Source organism: Myxocyprinus asiaticus, chromosome 12, assembly GCF_019703515.2.
Source record: "Myxocyprinus asiaticus isolate MX2 ecotype Aquarium Trade chromosome 12, UBuf_Myxa_2, whole genome shotgun sequence".
Classification (NCBI taxonomy): Eukaryota; Metazoa; Chordata; class Actinopteri; order Cypriniformes; family Catostomidae; genus Myxocyprinus; species Myxocyprinus asiaticus.
The window spans coordinates 25254959-25273638 of NC_059355.1; the positions used below are offsets into that span (position 1 = coordinate 25254959).

At 39.0% G+C, this 18680-nt stretch overlaps 1 protein-coding gene across 4 annotated transcripts; it reads left to right on the forward strand.

Moving 5' to 3' along the window:
• Nucleotides 1-783: 783 nt before the first annotated feature.
• LOC127449286 (centrosomal protein of 63 kDa-like) lies at nucleotides 784-18227 on the forward strand. 4 transcript variants are annotated; one of them, XM_051712618.1, is made up of 16 exons: nucleotides 784-910; nucleotides 1417-1511; nucleotides 1758-1935; nucleotides 4081-4176; nucleotides 4294-4416; nucleotides 5282-5395; nucleotides 5618-5809; nucleotides 7173-7318; nucleotides 8536-8682; nucleotides 8790-8892; nucleotides 9046-9243; nucleotides 10048-10134; nucleotides 12763-12965; nucleotides 13073-13394; nucleotides 16258-16457; nucleotides 17518-18227. In XM_051712618.1, the coding sequence occupies exons 2-15, from the start codon at nucleotides 1471-1473 to the stop codon at nucleotides 16429-16431; spliced, it is 2124 nt and encodes a 707-aa protein (XP_051568578.1). In that variant the 5' UTR covers nucleotides 784-910; nucleotides 1417-1470; the 3' UTR covers nucleotides 16432-16457; nucleotides 17518-18227. The 4 variants fall into 4 exon arrangements, with proteins under 4 accessions (XP_051568578.1, XP_051568577.1, XP_051568580.1 ...); XM_051712617.1 differs by having other exon boundaries at nucleotides 16258-18227; XM_051712620.1 differs by having other exon boundaries at nucleotides 5618-5773; nucleotides 16258-18227.
• The last annotated feature ends 453 nt before the right edge of the window (nucleotides 18228-18680 follow it).

The window sequence follows — 18680 nt, forward strand, 5'->3', positions numbered from 1 at the left end:
AATATTATGAACCGTTATTGTTGATACAGTTAATTGAAACAGAATTCTGCTATTCTACTTATGTGATGAAATCAGCAACAACAAAAACATATAAATGTATTATATGAATATAAAATACAAATAAATGGACGAATATGCAAGACACAACCATATAAAGTCATGTTGTTTCCATATTTACAGATTGCATTTCTCAGATTTGCGAGTATATTGTAGTGTGTTTATGCCTAAAATTGGAGAATTGTCTAGCGTGATCATAAATAAAATGTAGCCGTTGGGTTATTTCTGTCAGTAGTTGCAGAATCAAGTGTCCAATGAGAGCAGAGAGTATTTAGCAGAGACGGGACACTTCCATTCAAATTAATTGGAGAAACTGGAACGCCCAACGGTCAACGGATGTAAAAAGAAGTCCCGCCTTACAGGTAAAAGAGCCAATCGCCTTTTAAATACAGTCATTGCCTGTCAATCAACTCGAGAACGCGCACGTGCATTACCTGTAGCAGGGAAAAATTATGTTTTTTGTGTAACCTGAGGAAAAGAAGTACAACTTATGACACCAGTGTTGTCAGAATTTACTGCGGATTTGAATTATGTTCTTTTATCGTAATCTTGACCAACCGTTTTGGAGATTTCAGGCTTTCCCAATTTAAGTAGATATGAGCTGCACTTGTATGCCGCTTGTCTGCATAGTAAAATAGCTGCCCTGGAGGGTTCCAACGATGGCCGACGAGTGAACTGACTTGCTAAAAAAAGAGGCAACACTGTGTGCCACGTGACTCTGGGCGGCGGAAGCGCAAACAGAGTGGATGGTCGTTGCGTTGTTCTTGGTTGCTGTGTGTTTTCAACTGTTGAGTGAATTTCTGACACCCCTACAACCCCAGCTGACAGCATGATGCATATTGTGCCTTCAAATGTAAGTTTAATCTTTCTTTTGAGAAAAATAAACTATTACACATCTTATCTTGAAATCACAAAGGTCGTGGAAATACAGACACTTTCTCTGCGAACACTAAAAAATTATGACAGAGGGCTAACTATTTGTCCACGCTAACAGGCTAATGCTAGCTCAGAAGTGATTTATTTGTAACATGCCAGTAAAATGAGGTCTGTTGTGCAAAAATGAAGAAGTGAGTTATCAACGTGAATGTCACATTGTATACAAAATCTGTTCAGCTAATTATGCACTTTTGTCACGCTGAATAATACTTGGTTATTTTTGGAACACCGCTGCCTCCATCTATTTCTGTGGTAAAATATGTTTTAACACTTAAAATCAAATTTGTATTTGCTTCCTGAAAGGCTGAAGTTACAGTGTGGCACAAATCAAGCTAATAGTTAAATCTATTCGATTATAGCTATTGTTGTTACAGCAGAGTTGCCCTTGGTAATACATATGCTGCTCTTTTCTCATGCATGAAGCCCAGATTTTAAAATTCTGTAACAAGGATGCACTTGGAAGATCACTGAGATAGAATGGAGGAATTTCTGGGCACTCTCCGGGATCATGACGTGAGGTAAGGAGAATTCAGTTTTTTTTTTTTTTTTTTTTATCAGCTGTTATGTAGATATACCATCATGACTTTTTTTTTTAATGGCATAGATGAGGGACACAGCAGTTATCCTAGTAGGTGCTGCCATGACCGCAAATAAAAATTGTGGCACTTGTGTCATGCAATTGTATGTATACACACAGTTCCCTGTTTGTATTACATTGGGTTTAGATTTTTCCTATGTGTGTCCTTTGCTGTCCATGTCCTCAGTTCTGTCCTGTCATCCTGTGAGCCGGAGTTGCAGGAGTTAATGAGGCAGATCGACATCATGGTGGGGTACAAGCGCCAGGAGTGGGAAGCTGAGGTACGAGCCATGGAACTGCGTCTGAAGAATGCACAAGAGGAGCTCCAGTCTGCCAGGGCCCTGCTCGACAAGAGGAGCTCAGAGGTACTGAATCAGTTTTTGGACTGTGCCCTTCTCCTCCTCGCTGTGTTTTTTCTTTAAAATGCTGTGTAAGCATTCAGCATTTTGGGTTGTAGGATTCTCCTCTGTGGTTCTGTTTTTGTAAACATGGGATATTCATTAAACTGTGACTGAACCGAAAGTCCCTATGAAAGTTCTGATGGAAGTGTATGCTGGCTGATTTGTTATACTAAAAGGTTTAAAATCAGACAAAGCATTTTTCTGACTGCATTCCCAAGAACACTTTCATCACAGTGAAGTCAAAACTGAGATCACAGATTTAGTCTACTTAAAGGGATAGTACACCTAAAAATGAAAATTCCCTGATCATTTATTCACCCTCATGCCATCCCAGATGTGTATGACTTTCTATCTTCTGCAAAACACAAAATAAGATTTTTAAAATAATATTTTAGCTCTGTTGATTCTCACAATGCAAGTGAATGTTGACCAGAACGTTGACAGCCCAAAAGGGATATAAAAGCAGCATAAAAATAATCCATATGACTCCAGTGGTAAAATCCATATCTTCTTTTAAATAGATCAGTATTTAAGTCCTTTTTTAAATGAAAATCTACACTTTCACTTTTACTTCCACATTCAGCCACCTACTGATTGGAGCTGGTCAAAGGTGGAGATTGATGGAGTAAAGGTGGATTATAAAAGGACTTAAATATTGATCTGTTTCTCACCACAACTATCATATCACTTCAGAAGGTATGGATTTAAACACTGGGGTCATATGGATTTCTTTTATGCTGCCTTTATGTCCTTTTTGGACCTTCTGAGTTCTGGTCACCATTCACTTGCATTGTATGAACCTGCAGATCTGAAATATTCTTCTGAAAATCTTTACATTTGTGTTCCACAGAAGAAAGAATATTATACACATCTTGTATAGTGTGAGTAAATGATGAGAGAATTTTCATTTTTGGGTGAACTATCCCTTTAAGAACTAAACTGATAGTGAAGCTTGCTTTTTGTGGGAATTCCACTTTCCATGATGAGATCTCTCTATAAATGCAGTGGCTCAGCAAAATCACATACATCATCCAGGCTGTCTCTGCCCTGACACTCTGCCTTCATCCCTGGCAGACGCTCAGGGTGAGGGAGGTGATGATGGCAGTGCTGGAGCTCCAGGATGGTAGTTTCCGAATGTTGAAGTTGGTAGTGGAAAAGGGATTACAGCAGGTGAAGGTGCATGTAGGTGTGCTTCTTCCAGCATGACTAGACTACTGAGTGTCAAACTACCCATGAATGCTTCTGTTTGAGCTTCATAAGCATAAGTTAGCTCAGTAAGATCAGACTGGTCAGTAAAGCTTCCTTGATTATTTAATGTTTTGATTGGCTCTTAACCGCTTTATTAATATTCTCTGATCACATATCAGCATCATTACCCCATTACAGTAGTTTTGTGAGTAATATAAAGACAAAATTCTTTTATAACGTGTTGTCATTTCTGTATTTCTAAACATATATTTTAGTCTTTCTTTTCATTGTATTAATTCTGCATATGGACATCAAAGCAATTGCTTTCCATTGATTCCTAACACATATCGGTATAATTGAATGAATGACTTGGATTGAAATGCATACAGTGTATTTTTATGAATTTTGTATTGCATTAGTTAACAAAATATAAAAACCAAGCGGTGGCATCTAAAAGAAAGGGATGCTAGTAAGCTTTTCTCAGTATTAACCTTAATTTTGCCAACGTGATTTTAATGAAGTTAGTTCCCCTCAGGTTTACACAGATGTCCTAACAGCATAACCACAGGTGTTTTTCATCACATGAACTATGGACATGGAATTTTTACTTTCAAATACTAGTGTCAAATTACTTTTTTCATAATTTTGAACAATGGATCATGTGTTAACAATATATTGCTTTATCATTTAAAATGTAAAAAAAAAAAAAAAAAACTTTATTACATTACTTGATACTTTGTTATATAATGTAAAGACATGTGGGGCAACTCTAGGGGGTTAAAGTTAACCGCATTATGCAGTCTTACAAATCTCAATAGGGTATGTGAAGGACATCACTTTCCACTAGGTGTCATGTTTGAGCTGTGGTTCACATTGGCTTTGACTAGCCTGATTTTTGTTTTTTTTTGTTTTGTTCTACAGATCCGGGTGCTGGGGAAACAGCTAGATGAGATGCAAGCTGTAAAACAAGAGCTGGTTGTGAAGTATGAAGAACAGCTACATCATGTAAAAGATGAAGTAAGATCATCAATGGGCCTTTTTATATCATTGTTTCACCCACAATATGTTGAATGGCCTAATTCAGTCTTTGTCAGGTGTCTGTCTCTGTAAAGAACAACTTACTTCTTTCCGCAGTTGTCTAAATTGAAGCGCAGCTATGAGAAGCTACAGCGTAAGCATCTAAAAGAGGCACGGGAAGGAGCTCTGAGCAGAGAGGAGGACAGGAGTGAGCTGTCCCGCCTCAACAGCAAGCTGGAGGTACAGAAACTGGATAATTATATACTCCGTGTTCAACAGATTGGTCTTCATGTTTTACGTCTGAATAAACTAATGAATTTGATCAAGTAGGGAAATGATTAAAAAAGTAGAATTAAAAAGATGTAAACACAACAGAGAGCAGGACTGGAAGTAGGTGGTGTTGCTACTTATAACATAAGATAAATAAAGAAGCTGTGTCTGAATCAGTCTATACAGACTTTTCTTATATACACCGATCAGCCACAACATTAAAACCACCTGCCTAATATTGTGTAGGTCCCCCTCGTGCCACCAAAACAATGCCAACCTGCATCTGAGATGCTATTCTTCTCACCACAATTGTACAGAACGGTTATTTGAGTTACCGTAGACTTTGTCAGTTCGAACCAGGCTGACCATTCTCTGTTGACCTCTGTCATGAACAAGACGTTTCCGTTCGCAGAACTGCTGCTCACTGGATGTTTTTTGTTTTTGGCACCATTCGGAGTAAATTCTAGAGACTGTTGTGCGTGAAAATCCCAGGAGATCAGCAGTAACAGAAATACTCAAACCAGCCCATCTGGCACCAACAGTCATGCCATGTTCGAAATCACTGAGATCAAATTTTTTTCCCCATTCTGATGGTTGATGTGAACATTAACTGAAACTCCTGACCTGTATCTGAATGATTGTGTGCATTGCACTGCTTCCACACAATTGGCTGATTAGATAATCGGATGAATAAGTAGGTGTAGAGGTGTTCCTAATAAAGTGCTCGGTGAGTGTATAATATGTGTAAGTATGATATATATTTTTAAATAGATCTGATACAAATTGCCATTTTGTGGATTGAGCATTTATCATAGTCTGCCTGTCATTAACACAGGAGTTTCGTGAGCACTCGGCAGAGTGGGAACAACAGAGACTGCAGTACCAGAGACAAGTGACCTCACTGGAGGAACAGAGGAAGAACCTAGCTGAACAGTTTACCCTTATCCAGGTGGACCTCATTTGAAACCTTATAGCATTACATCAGTGTGACATTACAGTATTTTCTATTGTGGTGTAATGGTTAACGGTTAGGCTGGTAACTGGAAGGTTGATTGTCCAATTCCCCACAAGCAGCAAGCCACCACTGTGCCCTCAAGCATAGATAAAGATTATTTAAAAAAGTTTATATTAATATATGAGAAAATTTGTGTGTTTGTCATTGTTTTGTTAGTCTCAGGGTGTGGGTCGAGCACAGGAGTTGGGAGAACTGCAGCGGCTGCGCACTCAGCTTCAGAGGGCTCAGGACCGTCTGCACACGCAGGAGCTAGAACTGGAGAGACTTCGTCTTTTGCAGGATGAGCTGGGAGACTCCATCAGGGAACAGCAGGTCAGCTGCTTCGCTGCAGCTTGCTTACCAGGACAGGTAGAGCCAGATCCACAAGATGAGTAGAGGTAGAAATGGCCTTTAGAACATAGTACATTGAGTAAAGTATAGCTAGTGAAGTTTGCGAAAGAGCAAGGACAGATGCTGGTTAAAGGTGCACTCAGTAACTTTTTTTGTTTGTGTCATCTTGGACTTATAGTGACACCTAGTGTTGTGGATGCAGCATAACTCAAAGTCAAAAGTTTTTAGTTAGTGATGCCATTGTAGAATTTCACTATTCACAGTCAGGCATGATTAATTTAATCTAAAGCCACATTTCAACTATTGGGCCGAACAGTTCTCATCGCAAAACCGTGCTAGTTGGTGCAGTTACACTTTCTTTTTCCACTGTGGTGCTGTGAAATCAGGAGAATGTATGCAACAGATCCATCTGTTGGCGACAGCGTGAGAGGTGCACTATGGAGGATGATCGCACATTCCAGATTTTAGGACTTCTTTTCCCCCTGGTTTTACTCTGCCAACAAACAGCAAAGACAAAGACCATGTCCCAAAAAGGAAAGTAGAGAGAAAAAGATGAGAGGTTTACCATAATTTGCTGAGGGCTTGTGTTTACCACCGGACACGAACATGCAGAAAGGTAAAAGTTCCCAGACTAGCTAAAAAAGGATATTTATTGACAAAATGTTCTATAAGTATTATATGAAAATAGTATATGTGAATATATTGATGTATTTTGTGTTTAAATGAGTTAGTAATCTCCTTCCCTTATGAAAAAGGCATGTAGAAAAATAAATGTTGGCTACAATACTAGTTAAACCATTGTAATAAATTCATGAAGATACAATAAACAAGTCGCCACGCATTAAAGCCATTCAACTAGCACGCTTGAGACCGGTTGAGTACGGTTAGCTAACCATGCCGAGAATTCCGTGCCAAGAATGGTTTATAATCATGCAGTGCCAAACGGTGCTCAAGTGGAAATGCTACTGGAACCGTTCTGTACTGTGCTCAGAACCGTACGGCCCGATGGTGGAAAAGTGGCTTAAGAGTGAAAGTGTCCAATAACAGGGTGGTTACTGAGATTAATCAAGTAATATTTCACTTGTCATGCAATTCTATCATTGAAGCCACTGTGAGGGGGGCTGTTTCCATGTAGAATAAAACAGCTTTTATAAGGGTACTGATATGACTGGGTCCTCATCTCATGTGGTTTTATACATGTCTCAAAATTACAATTAATTTCTTTAGGATCAACAATTTTTTATGAAAAAAGAATTTCCTAGTGCACCTTTAAGTGTCTTTAAGCATTCCTGCTATTTTGGATTATAAGCAAAAAAATGTTTTATCTGGAATTGCTGTTTTAAATCAAACATGTGATTTAGAGAATGACACTTTATTACAGGTTTTGAACGAAGAGAGAGAGGAGCTGAAGGCCACACTGGATGCTCAGGATCAGTTTGTTCGTAGCGCCGGAGCCCAGCAGCAGCAGCTCCGGCGAGAGGTGACCAGACTCAGCCAGTCTCTGCAGGCAAAAGAACAAGTCATCAGGTACACTATAATCAGCCTTTCAGTATTCAGTGTTAAGGGAATTGTTCAGTCAAAAATTAAAATTCATGTCATTGCAAACCCATATAACTTTCTATATACTTTATATATAATGAAAGTGAATAGTGGATCCAGGCTGTCTAGCTCCATAAAATACATAAAAACACCTTAAAAGTAGTTAAAGCAGTTGATGGAATTCATGCACTATTTTATTTCCAAGTCTTCTGAAGCCATATGATTACTTTTTTGAAGAACAGATCGAAATTCAACTTGTTATTTAATCTCCAATCAAATGTAGCGCCCAAATAAAATATGTAAGGGATAATGTACAGTCAGCCGGTTGTTATCGCACAATAAACCCCGACAGGGTGATCAGGACCTCGACACAAATCTGCTTATTACAAGACTACTTGTCAAATAAATAAATGGATATGAAACATTGATTTGCGCTGAAATTATGTAATAATGTGAGAAGAAATAAATCGCTGAACAGCTGGAATCAACCTCCAGTTTGCGTCGGAGTTCTGTTGGTGTTTACTTCGTAAAAATAACTGTTCGACTCATTATTCAGCCTATTACAAGACTTCTTGCCAAATAATAAATAAATGCTCATGAAACATTGATTTGAGTTTAAATTATTTTATTAGCTTACTTGCGGAAATTGCACAGTGTGCCGAGAAGCAGGAGAGATGGCTTGCAGAACCCAGGTGAGTGGTCTGATACGTCTTAATCCCCAGATGTGCGGTTGTTACAGAGCAGTATCTGACCGCTGGGTGGCGCCATTGACCAATCAGAATCAAGTATTCCAGAGAGCCGTGTAATAAGGTGATATATATCGATAACATCAAACATCATTGGTTTTTGTCTCATGAAACTTGGTCAAAAGACCTGCAAGAAACAATGACGTTTGATGTTACTGCCGTATCGCCATATTTGATTTGGGCTCTGTATTTGTCCTTTATGGAGGTTGACAGCCAGGAGTCACTATGCACTTTCATTATATGGCAAAAAGATGATTCAAGATAAAACAAAAGTCTTGTGCCACAATTAGGGTGAGAAAATAATGACTGAATTTTCAATGCTTGCACATAAATCTTATTTTTAAATTAAACATTTAATGTCAGACTATGATTTAAATGATATACACATTTTAGACCTTTAGAAAAAACTTGCTATAAATCAAGCCCAGTATGTAATAATGCTTTACTTATTATTTTCAGGTCTCTAGAGGAGTGTTTAGCATCACATGGCTCATCTTCAAACTTGGCCTCCCTTAGACAGGATCTGGAGAAAATCACAGCCAAATCGAACAGTTCCCAGACCTGTGAGAGTCACTTGAAAGCAGAGGTCATCAGACTTGGAGACAAGTGAGATGTTTTTAAACACTGATGTTCCTATCAATGGCTGCAGCTTTCATTTAAAAGCTAAAATCATTCTGGAATGTAAAACCCTGAATCCCATTTTGTTTTGTCAGATTGGAGAGCATGCGAAGGCATAAAGCAGAGATGAGCAGGAGAGAAGAAGAATGGAAACAGATGGAGGAGGAACATACTCACTGTACAGCTGAAATCAGACGTGTATGTGGAGTTAGGTTTTACAGTTTGTGACTCCGATGTATTGTCCATGTATGGTTGTGCACTTTTTATATATATATATATATATATATATATATATATATATATATATATATATATATATATATATGTGTGTGTGTATATATGTGTTAATAGCTACGTGAAGAGCTTGAGAGGGCTGAACAGACTCGTTGTGGAGAGTTGGAAGGAATGAGGAAGGAGGTTTCTCAGTTAACGAGTGAGCTGCATAAGCGAGACATCACCATCGCCACACTCACTGGCTCTGCCTCCAGCATTGAACGACAGTTGCGGGCGGAAGTGGAGCGAGCAGAGCGCAGAGCGTCAGAACTCAAGGTTCACCAGTCACGCTCACCTCTGAATAAAATCAACAGCATTTACAGTTCTTAAAGGAGTAGTTCACCCCAAAATGAAAATTATCTCATTATTTACTCACCCTCATGCCATCCCAGATGTGTATGACTTTCTTTCTTTCTTCAGCCAAACACAAATGAAGATTTTGAGAATAATATCTCAGTTCTGTAGGACCTCACAATGCAATGAATGGTGACCAGAACTTTGAAGGACCAAAAAGGATATAAAGGAGGCATAAAAGTAATCCATGAAACTCCAGTGCTTAAATCCGTATCTTCAGAATTTCTATGATTGGTGTGGGTGAGAAACAGATCAAAATTTAAGTCCTTTTATACTATCAATCACCACCTTTGACCAGCCCCAACCAGCAGGCGGCTGCATGTGGAAGTGAAAGTGTAGGTTTACAGTTAAAAAAGGACTTAAATATTGATCTATTTCTCACCCACACCTATCATATTGCTTCAGAAGTTATGGATTATTGTTCATACTGCCTTTTGGACCTTCAAAGTTCTGGTCACCATTCATTGCATTGTGAGCTGAAATATTCTTTTAAAAATCTTTGTTTGTGTTTGGCTGAAGAAAGAAAGATTTACACATCTGGGATGGCATGAGGGTGAGTAAATGATGAGAGAATTTTCATTTTGGGGTGAACTATCCCTTTAATGTAATCAGGCCACTTATTTTCAACTTGATGTCATCAGGATGATCTAGTGTAATATTATAGTTATTAAATGGTAATATGGAATAATTGGTGAAACTGATGGTGTTCCTGTACTTGTTTTGAAGGTTACACAGGTCCAGCTTGAGACTCTAAAGCTTGAAAATCAGCATCTAAACGATCTTCTTGAGAGAGTCGAGTCAAGATCCCCTAAGGTTTCTACCCTTTTTTGAATAAATCCTCTTTTTAGTAAAAATTAATGTTATTTGTTTGTATGAGTTACTTCTGTTTTATGAAATGACTTGATGAGCAAAGTTTTCTTTCCTGTGTTTACGGATTTCCGATTGAAACAGGAAAGGCTTGTCCCTCCTATTAAACCAGTAAAAAAATAGTCAACTGCCTTTAGTTACGTCACAGCCATGAACCATGATTTCCTCCTTGCTGTTGCTAGTCCGAGGCAGGTGGTATTAGATGGGAGGGCCTTTCATCATTCTAGAAAGCCTTTAATCAGACACGAATGTGGATGTGCTTGTGAGTGCGGTTGAGGTTTGTCATTAATATTTTTGGTAGAGAAGAGACAGTTAATTTTAAATGTATATCTGCTAAAAAGTAATAAAGTCAACTTTTAGGAGTACACTAGCACATAGATGGCCTCAATGCTAACCGACATGGACTAAAGGTCACAAAACTCTAACTATATCTCTATTGTTGGGCCTCATGTATTCAGATAGAAGACAAAGGCAGGCCTAACACAGCCGTAAAGCCTGACTGAGGCCCACACACAAAGTCATAAATCTTACTGATAAAAACCGCACCAAAATCAAACAAAGGGAGTCCAAAACAGACTACAAATCCCATGAAGCCTTGCTCACTAAAGGATCGAACTCTCAACTCCTATTGGATGAGGCACACGACAGAACGCCCCTCAACCATGACGTCATCAGGAGTAGAAATACCTCTGAGATCCTTCTGGGCATTGCTTCCAGCAACATTGCTTGCCGTGTGTAGACGCAGCTCATCGCTGCTCTCAGGTGTAGCCTCGTGGCACAAGGAAGTAACGTATGACTTGAAACTGTGGCCATACAATCTCCATCTTGCTGGACGAGTTGAGATTACTCTGTGTTCCACCGAGCACTCTAACGGATCCGAAGGAGACCACCGAGCAATCCGCATCTTCATCTGTTTGCCTGCAAGAGTGAAGAAAGAAGATTTCTCTTCCCTCTTCAATCAAGTCGACGTTGCTGATTTCTCCGCCAGCCCGCAGAGAATCAGCAGCCGTACCGCCCGTCGACAAAGCGAGTCTCGAGGAAAGGAGTCAGTCAAACGACGGATGAACACACATTCTACCTGCGTCCTCATGCGATTCAAGTAAGAGGTTTACGTCTGGGCAGAGATAGAATATTATAGTGTTTTGTTCTTGTGTGTCAAGGTTATTGCTTGTACAGTTTACGGACTGCCGAGTCCACTCATTGCTGCTAATAATACTTAAGGTATTATTGTAATGTATTGTTATCACAAATTAGATATTTGCTGTGTATTTCCGCCATCGCGGGTGAGACCGACACACTGAGTTTATCCATTGAAGAACCAAAGACCGCGGGAGAGTTTACGAGCCGTTCACCGCATCTCTGAGTGATAAACTAACAGCTGCTTTCTCTCCCATGATCGCGAAACCGGCTTTGGTGCCGCCACTTTATTCTCTCTCGCTCTCGTACTTACCACGACCAACCGACCCGACCGACCCCACCCACCCCTCAAAATCATTCCCGCACACACTTTTGGCTAGTAGGCAACTTAGTGATAAAGCTCAGCTTTGTCCCTAAGTTATCGTACAAGCGGAGACATGCGGTAAACAGGCAGACACCATTAACCGGCTTCTCTCCGCCCACATTCGTGGCCATATTCTCTGGCCGGAAATCTTGCGTGACGTACTCTCCACGAGAGTCACGTCCGCCATTTTGTGCGCGTCACTCCTTACACACACACACACACACACACACACGCATACCTTCCTCTCATGTGTTATAGGCTTATTTTGGTTACCATATCTAATCATGTCACTGTTTAGTTTGTAGTTGTAAGTCGGAAGTTTATTGACTGCATTGTATTGATTATTAATTGATATTACTGCATCAGTAAACTTTGTTATATTTCAAAGAGAAGTGTTTTGGCTTGTTTTGCATACACCTGTGTCAAAGGCTGGCAGGGGATGTCAGTGCTCGGATTCAAGCTTTCATTGTTTCTTGTTCTCCGGACGTCGCTTTTCCTAAGAGAACAATCTCCGGACGTCGCTTTTCCTAAGAGAACAATCTCCGGACGTCGCTTTTCCTAAGAGAACACTCTCTGGACATCGATTTTCCTAAGAGAACCATCTAATATTGAGACTGTTATACTGTCTGGTTATTAGTCCCTGATTCCAGGGTGATATTAATCCTTATTAATATTCTATTGACTTTTGATAATTGATAATTATCTTTGTTGATTGTTGAATTTGAAGGATCAATAAGCTAGTGTTAATTCTAATCAATGTTTCATTGATTTTAATAATTAATGATTATCTTTGATAATTATTGATTATTGCTAATAACCAAACCCGCTCCTGAACGTAGCGCACAACATTAATGGTGCCCCTTGTGAGGCTTTAATGAGTTAGATTCTATTATTTAATTTAAATAATTATTAATTATTTCTGATAGTAACACTGATCTAAACAACCAGTAGCACCTACACTATCTAACGCAATCACAAACTTCTAATTTTGATTACATGGGCTGTTTAAGTTTACTTAACATTTTGTGAGATGTTTGTTGCTCATTCATAATTTCCCTTTGTTTCTCTGTTAGAGGGGTGATGGAGAGCTGACAAGCCTTAGAGACAGCTACGTGTTGTCTCTAAACAGTCTGGAGGAGGAGAATCGGCGTCTGAGGCAGGAAATGACTGAGCTATGTGCTCGCATGGAGGCCAGCAACCAGACCTGGCAGGACAAGTATGAGAGAGCGTTACTGCAAAACCAAAACAAGTGCCATTCATACCATACTCAGGAGAGGTAACCCTTCGATAACAGATTCTCACTCATTAAACGTACTTGAGCAACAAGACATATGCATGCGTCTATTTGAGTGTATTATGTAGTCCTGTTATGTGCTGTGATAGATCTGCTGAGGATATACAGCGGAGACACCAGGAGGAGCTACAGGCCATGGAAAGTCGGATGCAGGAAAGAGCCTCACACTATGAGGACCAAATACAGACGCTTTTAAAACAGCTGGAGAACCTGTCACGATCTTCCCCTCATCACCTGGATGGCCAATCAAAGGAGAGCAGGACAGCTGTGTCCCCAGCCCTATCTTCGGCATCATCTAGCTCATCTTCATCATCAGCCCGTAAAACTAACGGGATGGCAGCTCTGCTCAGTGCAGCAGTTAATGGAAAAGAAGCTCAAGCTTCCAGCTCGACAGACAACTTCCTGCCTGTGGTCAGTCATAGAGAATTAGGCTCTGATACATGATGCGCTGCAATTTCTTTTTTATTAATATGTATTCTTTCATATCTGAGCATCATTTTGTTGTCAGATTTATGCTACAAACAAGAAAAAAACTATTTGTCACTGGGATAAGATAAATTAGCTTAATTCAATGGTAAAGTCTGTTTTTTTTTTTCCTTTACTTATTGGCAAGTAATTTTTTGGTCCCACTTTATGAAAAGCCAGCATCACATTAGCCAGTTTTTCCAGTGATTTTCAGATGTGAGCTTCATTTACATAATTGTTGGCCAGGCGGAGGGAGATAAAGCTCTAATTAGCATCTGCCAGCGGGAGGTGGTTAAAGGGATAGTTCACCCAAAAATGAAAATTCTCCCATCATTTACTCACCCTCATGCCATCCCAAATGTGTATGATATTCTCTCTTCTGCAGAACACAAAATATGATTTTTAGAAGAATATTTCAGCTGTGTAGGTCCATACAGAGTGAATGGGTGGCATTCAGGTGTTTTTTACATTTCAAAAAGCACATAAAGGCAGCATAAGAATAATCCATAAGACTCCAGTATTTTAATCCATATCTTCAAAAGTGATATGATTGGTGAGAAACAGATCAATATTTAACTCATTTTTACTATAAATCTCCGCTTTTACTTTCACTTTCTTTTTGGCGATTCACATTCTTCATGCATATCGCCCCCTGCTGGGCAGGGAGGAGAACGTATGATAAAAATGACTTGAATATTGATCTGTTTTCACCCACACCTATCATATCGCTTCTGAAGACATTGATTTAACCACTGATGTCATATGGATTACTTTTATGCTGACTTGTGTGATTTTTGGAGCTTCAAAATTTTGGCAGCCATTCACTTGCATTGAATGGACCTACAGAGCTGAAATATTTTTCTAAAAATCGTCATTTGAGTTCAGCAGGTGAAAGATAGTCATACACATCTGGGATGGCATAAGGGTGAGTAAATGATGAGAATTTTCTTTTTTGGGTGAACTATTCCTTTTAATCACTTGACCTTCGAGACTCCCTGCTGAGTTAATGGCTTCAAAAAACTGAAAAAGCACATCAAGTTGCTTGAAAAAATCATTCTGTTGCTGAGGCAGGCTCTTGTGTTCTTCCCAGTGAGCTTTTGCTTTCTTTTTTCCTACACTATAATTGACTTCAGAAAGCAGAGGCACAACAGAAATGTAATTTCTCACTGAAAGCTGCATATGGACATGCGCGTTCTACGGCAAGCCTTGAGGGGATAAATACATTTGTTTCGGAACCTGGTGTTTCGGAACCATTTTCACCCTTGGTTCGGTTCGTACAGGCATATATGAACACGGCAATCACACTTGGATCCACACTAAAACAATCGGTCTGAGATCACCTGGATGGAGAGGAAATGTGTTGGTCAGCTTGTCACTGGAATTCATCATCAAAACACAGATATAGCATTTTGGCTGCTATATTAGATATAGGTCGATCTTCACGATTGCTTCTCTCTTTTGAATAGTGGCAGAACAGACACAAGTAGGATGGAGTCAGCAACTTTATGACGGATAAAATTGTGCCTTCCCTCTTTCTGTGTTTGTGTGTCTGCAAGTGATGTCATTAACCACTTTGCACTTACATTAAAAAATAGAAAAAGATGTATAAAAAAAATAAGCATTTTACACAATTTACTAATTGTGTGTGTAGCAGTAAATGTGAAACTCAAACAAAGGGAGTCCAAAACAGACTACAAATCCCATGAAGCCTTGCTCACTTAAGGATCGAACTCTCAACTCCTATTGGATGAGGCACACGACAGAATGTCCCTCAACCATGACTTCATCAGGAGTAGAAATACCTCTGAGATCCTCCTGGGCATTGCTTCCAGCAACTTTGCTTGCCGTGTGTAGAGTTTCACATTTGCTGCTACCCAGGTTGGGGTACAGGTCGGTTTAGGAGTAAGGTTAACAGTGTAATTACAGATGTAATTACATGCAGGTACTTATAGTAGAGTGCAAACATTTTGAAAAAAAAAATTTATATTGATGTTTTGTTTTATTTATCAATTAACTTCATACAAACAGCAGTAAACATAAAAAACTAAATAAATATTTGGTATGACCAACCTATGCCTTAAAAAACAGCGCAGATATTCTTTGGTACACTTTTTTTTTTTATATATATATATATACACAGTCTTTCAAGGTTGTTGGCAAGCATCTTGGAGAACTTGCCACAGTTCTATGCATTTAGGCTATCTCAGTTGCTTCTGTCTCTTCATCACGGGCTCTGTGGGGGCCATACCATTTGTTTGCAGGACTCCTCGCTCTACTTCTATTCTGTTTGCAGAAGAAATGTTATGAAATCTAAAATTGATATTTCCTGTTGACACACTAAAGCAGAAGATATCAAATAACCAACTGAAACATAGAATGTACTGTATGTATACAATAAGTACATTGTATCAAATGCTTATTTTTAATGTTAGTACGTAGTAATAAGTAATATAGAGTGTGTCTCGTTTTTCTTATTTTAAGACTAACCGTCACTAATTTGTTTTTACCTCACTAACATATAAACCTCATGGATTTCTCTGTCAACAAGAATCATGCCTAATATCATATGTACTGTTAATTTGCTTCTCAAGTAGATTTAGAATTTGTTATTTTTTATTTTTTTGGATTGTAAGGATACCCTTGTAGAGACAGAGGCTAAACATCCTGTTGTTGGTGATGATTGTGCAGCATGAATTTTGGGTTTCTTGACTCGTTGCTTTTTAAGAATCCATGTATTTTTCAAATAATCCCACATTATCTTCTAATTTCTAAATCTGCCTTAACTGTTACTTCTTCCCGGTTCCGTCAGGACTCTACTGGATCTCCAAATGGCTCGGTGGCTAAATGGTTTCTAGAAGAGGAAACGCTACGGTCTCAAGAGCTGCTTCAGAGGTTGGATGCCCATATTCAGAGCATGAAACAAGAAAATGCCAACACTGTCTTCAAGTACCTGGGCAAGGACAGCAGTCCCCACAACTCTTGAGTCTTGAGTGCCTTCATCTGGCACAGGTGGGATCTTTTGCGTATGACCATTTCTATTTGACAAGGGAAGTGTTTTTACAGCTAGTGAGATTCCGTTGTTGCGTAATGATTAGACAAGACCCTAACTATAACTCAATGGGGCCCTTTCACAACAATGCAGCTCTACAAGTATAGACACCAAAGTAGTGCCAAACTACCACACTGCTTAAGTGCCACATACCTCCATATTTAATGCACTAGTAAATGACCATCATGCTTCTCTCTTTCTCTCTCTCTCTCTCACACACACACAAACTCTACCCTGTTGACATTTTGACCTTCATTCATATGGTCTCATGCATCTTAACTTTTGTCATCTGTCTCTTGAGCACTTTAGAAACGACATCTGTACTGTTTATACATTCAATATTCAGGTACAGTGTTACCCAACTTGTTTAAAACCTTTTTTGTAAGCATAATGGCCAGATTGTGAAGAACATGTGTTTTAAGGGCTGAATTAAGAGCTTGTTTTGATAGTCATGTGTGTTATGGGAGTGGATATGTTTGTTTGAATGGTTTTATTTGTTTGTCACTTTGTGCTTTGGGGAAAAAGGCTGTTTGAGCATGTGATGGGGTTGTATCCTTTAACAGTGTTGCACAGCAGATGACAAACACATCAGCTTTCTCTCAAGTCTCCACCAATGTTTAGTGGATTATCACAGACCTCCATAATGATTTAGAAAAGTTTAATCCCAAGAATGCACAGACTGTGCCAGGCCTGACAGTTTACAACACACACACACACACACACACACACACACACACACACAGACAGTCACCAGCTCAAACAGCAACAAACATTCATACGCACTCATCATGAGAAAACTCATGGAATGTTAATGTCATCCATGTGGGATCCTGAACTTGGAAATAGCCAAAGGCTGTTATTCAGAACGAGGGGAAAGAATCATATATTACAAATGAATTGATATTGAGTGGGATATACGTATACATGTGCTCCTTCACTATGAGAAATTGGGAGAAGAGGAACATCCTAAATCTAATTTGTTCTGGAATATGTCTTTTCCCCCTCCATTTGCTTCTTCAGATTAGCAAGTGCTGGAAATCTGTTTTACCAGGCTCCAGTCCAGCAGTTTTGCGATCGGAATTCTGCTACCCTGGTTACCCGGCCTCCAAAGCTCCACAAACAGCAGTTTATAAGTGTTTTTATTCTGTATAGTTTTATTCTTAATTGGGCATCTACAAGCTTGCTCCTAACGACATCTCATTGTACTTGTACAGTGGCAATAAAGGTATCTTGTATCTTGAGGAATTTGGAAATGTTGATGCACTCTTGCTTGCTGAAGAAAAGCATTTTTTATTTGCAAGGATCATTTGAGGTATGGGGCCCTGGGCAAAGTCAGGGGTGGACTGGGGGATTAATCAACACTTGACTTGCTTGAATAGTTGAACTGTGGCCTGATAATTTTGTTTTGATCTGTCAAAATGGATATTTCAAAAATTATTTTTTGCTCTAATAAAAAAAAAAAATGAACGGTTTTTCAGAATGGACATTTTGCATGAAAGTGCTCAGACTTTTTGTGACACTGTGTCTTACCTGCAGAGTAATGGCACCATCATGACTCCCATCGCCTGTATCCACGCAGACTTTTGGTGTCATTTCAATTTGTAACATTTGTAATTAAAATTTGTACTGGAATTTATATAATATAATGTATATATTTATACAAAATTATATTCATATATAAATATTATATTATATAGTGTGTGTATATAAAGTATGTACAGTACACAGTATGTGTATCAGATATTTCTCATTATTGGTTCGATTAATTTTTGTTTTGACGTCTCACCTTCAACTTGACAGGTTTTTATCTTTTAATATCTTGACAGAAGCATGGAGTGTGTATCAAGAGGGCAAAAATTCACATTTTTTGACAGCTGTCAATTATGAACAAGACATTAATCCATGCCAGCCAACCCCTATAGTCAAACAGCCCCAGTCTCCCCTAAATGTAGTTTTGTGATTAACAATGGGATATCAAAGTTTCTCATACTACTCTTAAAGGGATAGTTCACCCAAAAAATGAAAATTCTCTTATCATTTACTCACCCTCATGCCATCCCAGATGTGTATGAATCTTCAGCAGAACACAATTTTTTAGAAGAATATTTCAGTTCTGTACGTCCATACAAGTTAATGGAGTTCAGACCTTTGAAGCTCCAAAAATCTCATAAGTGAAACATAGA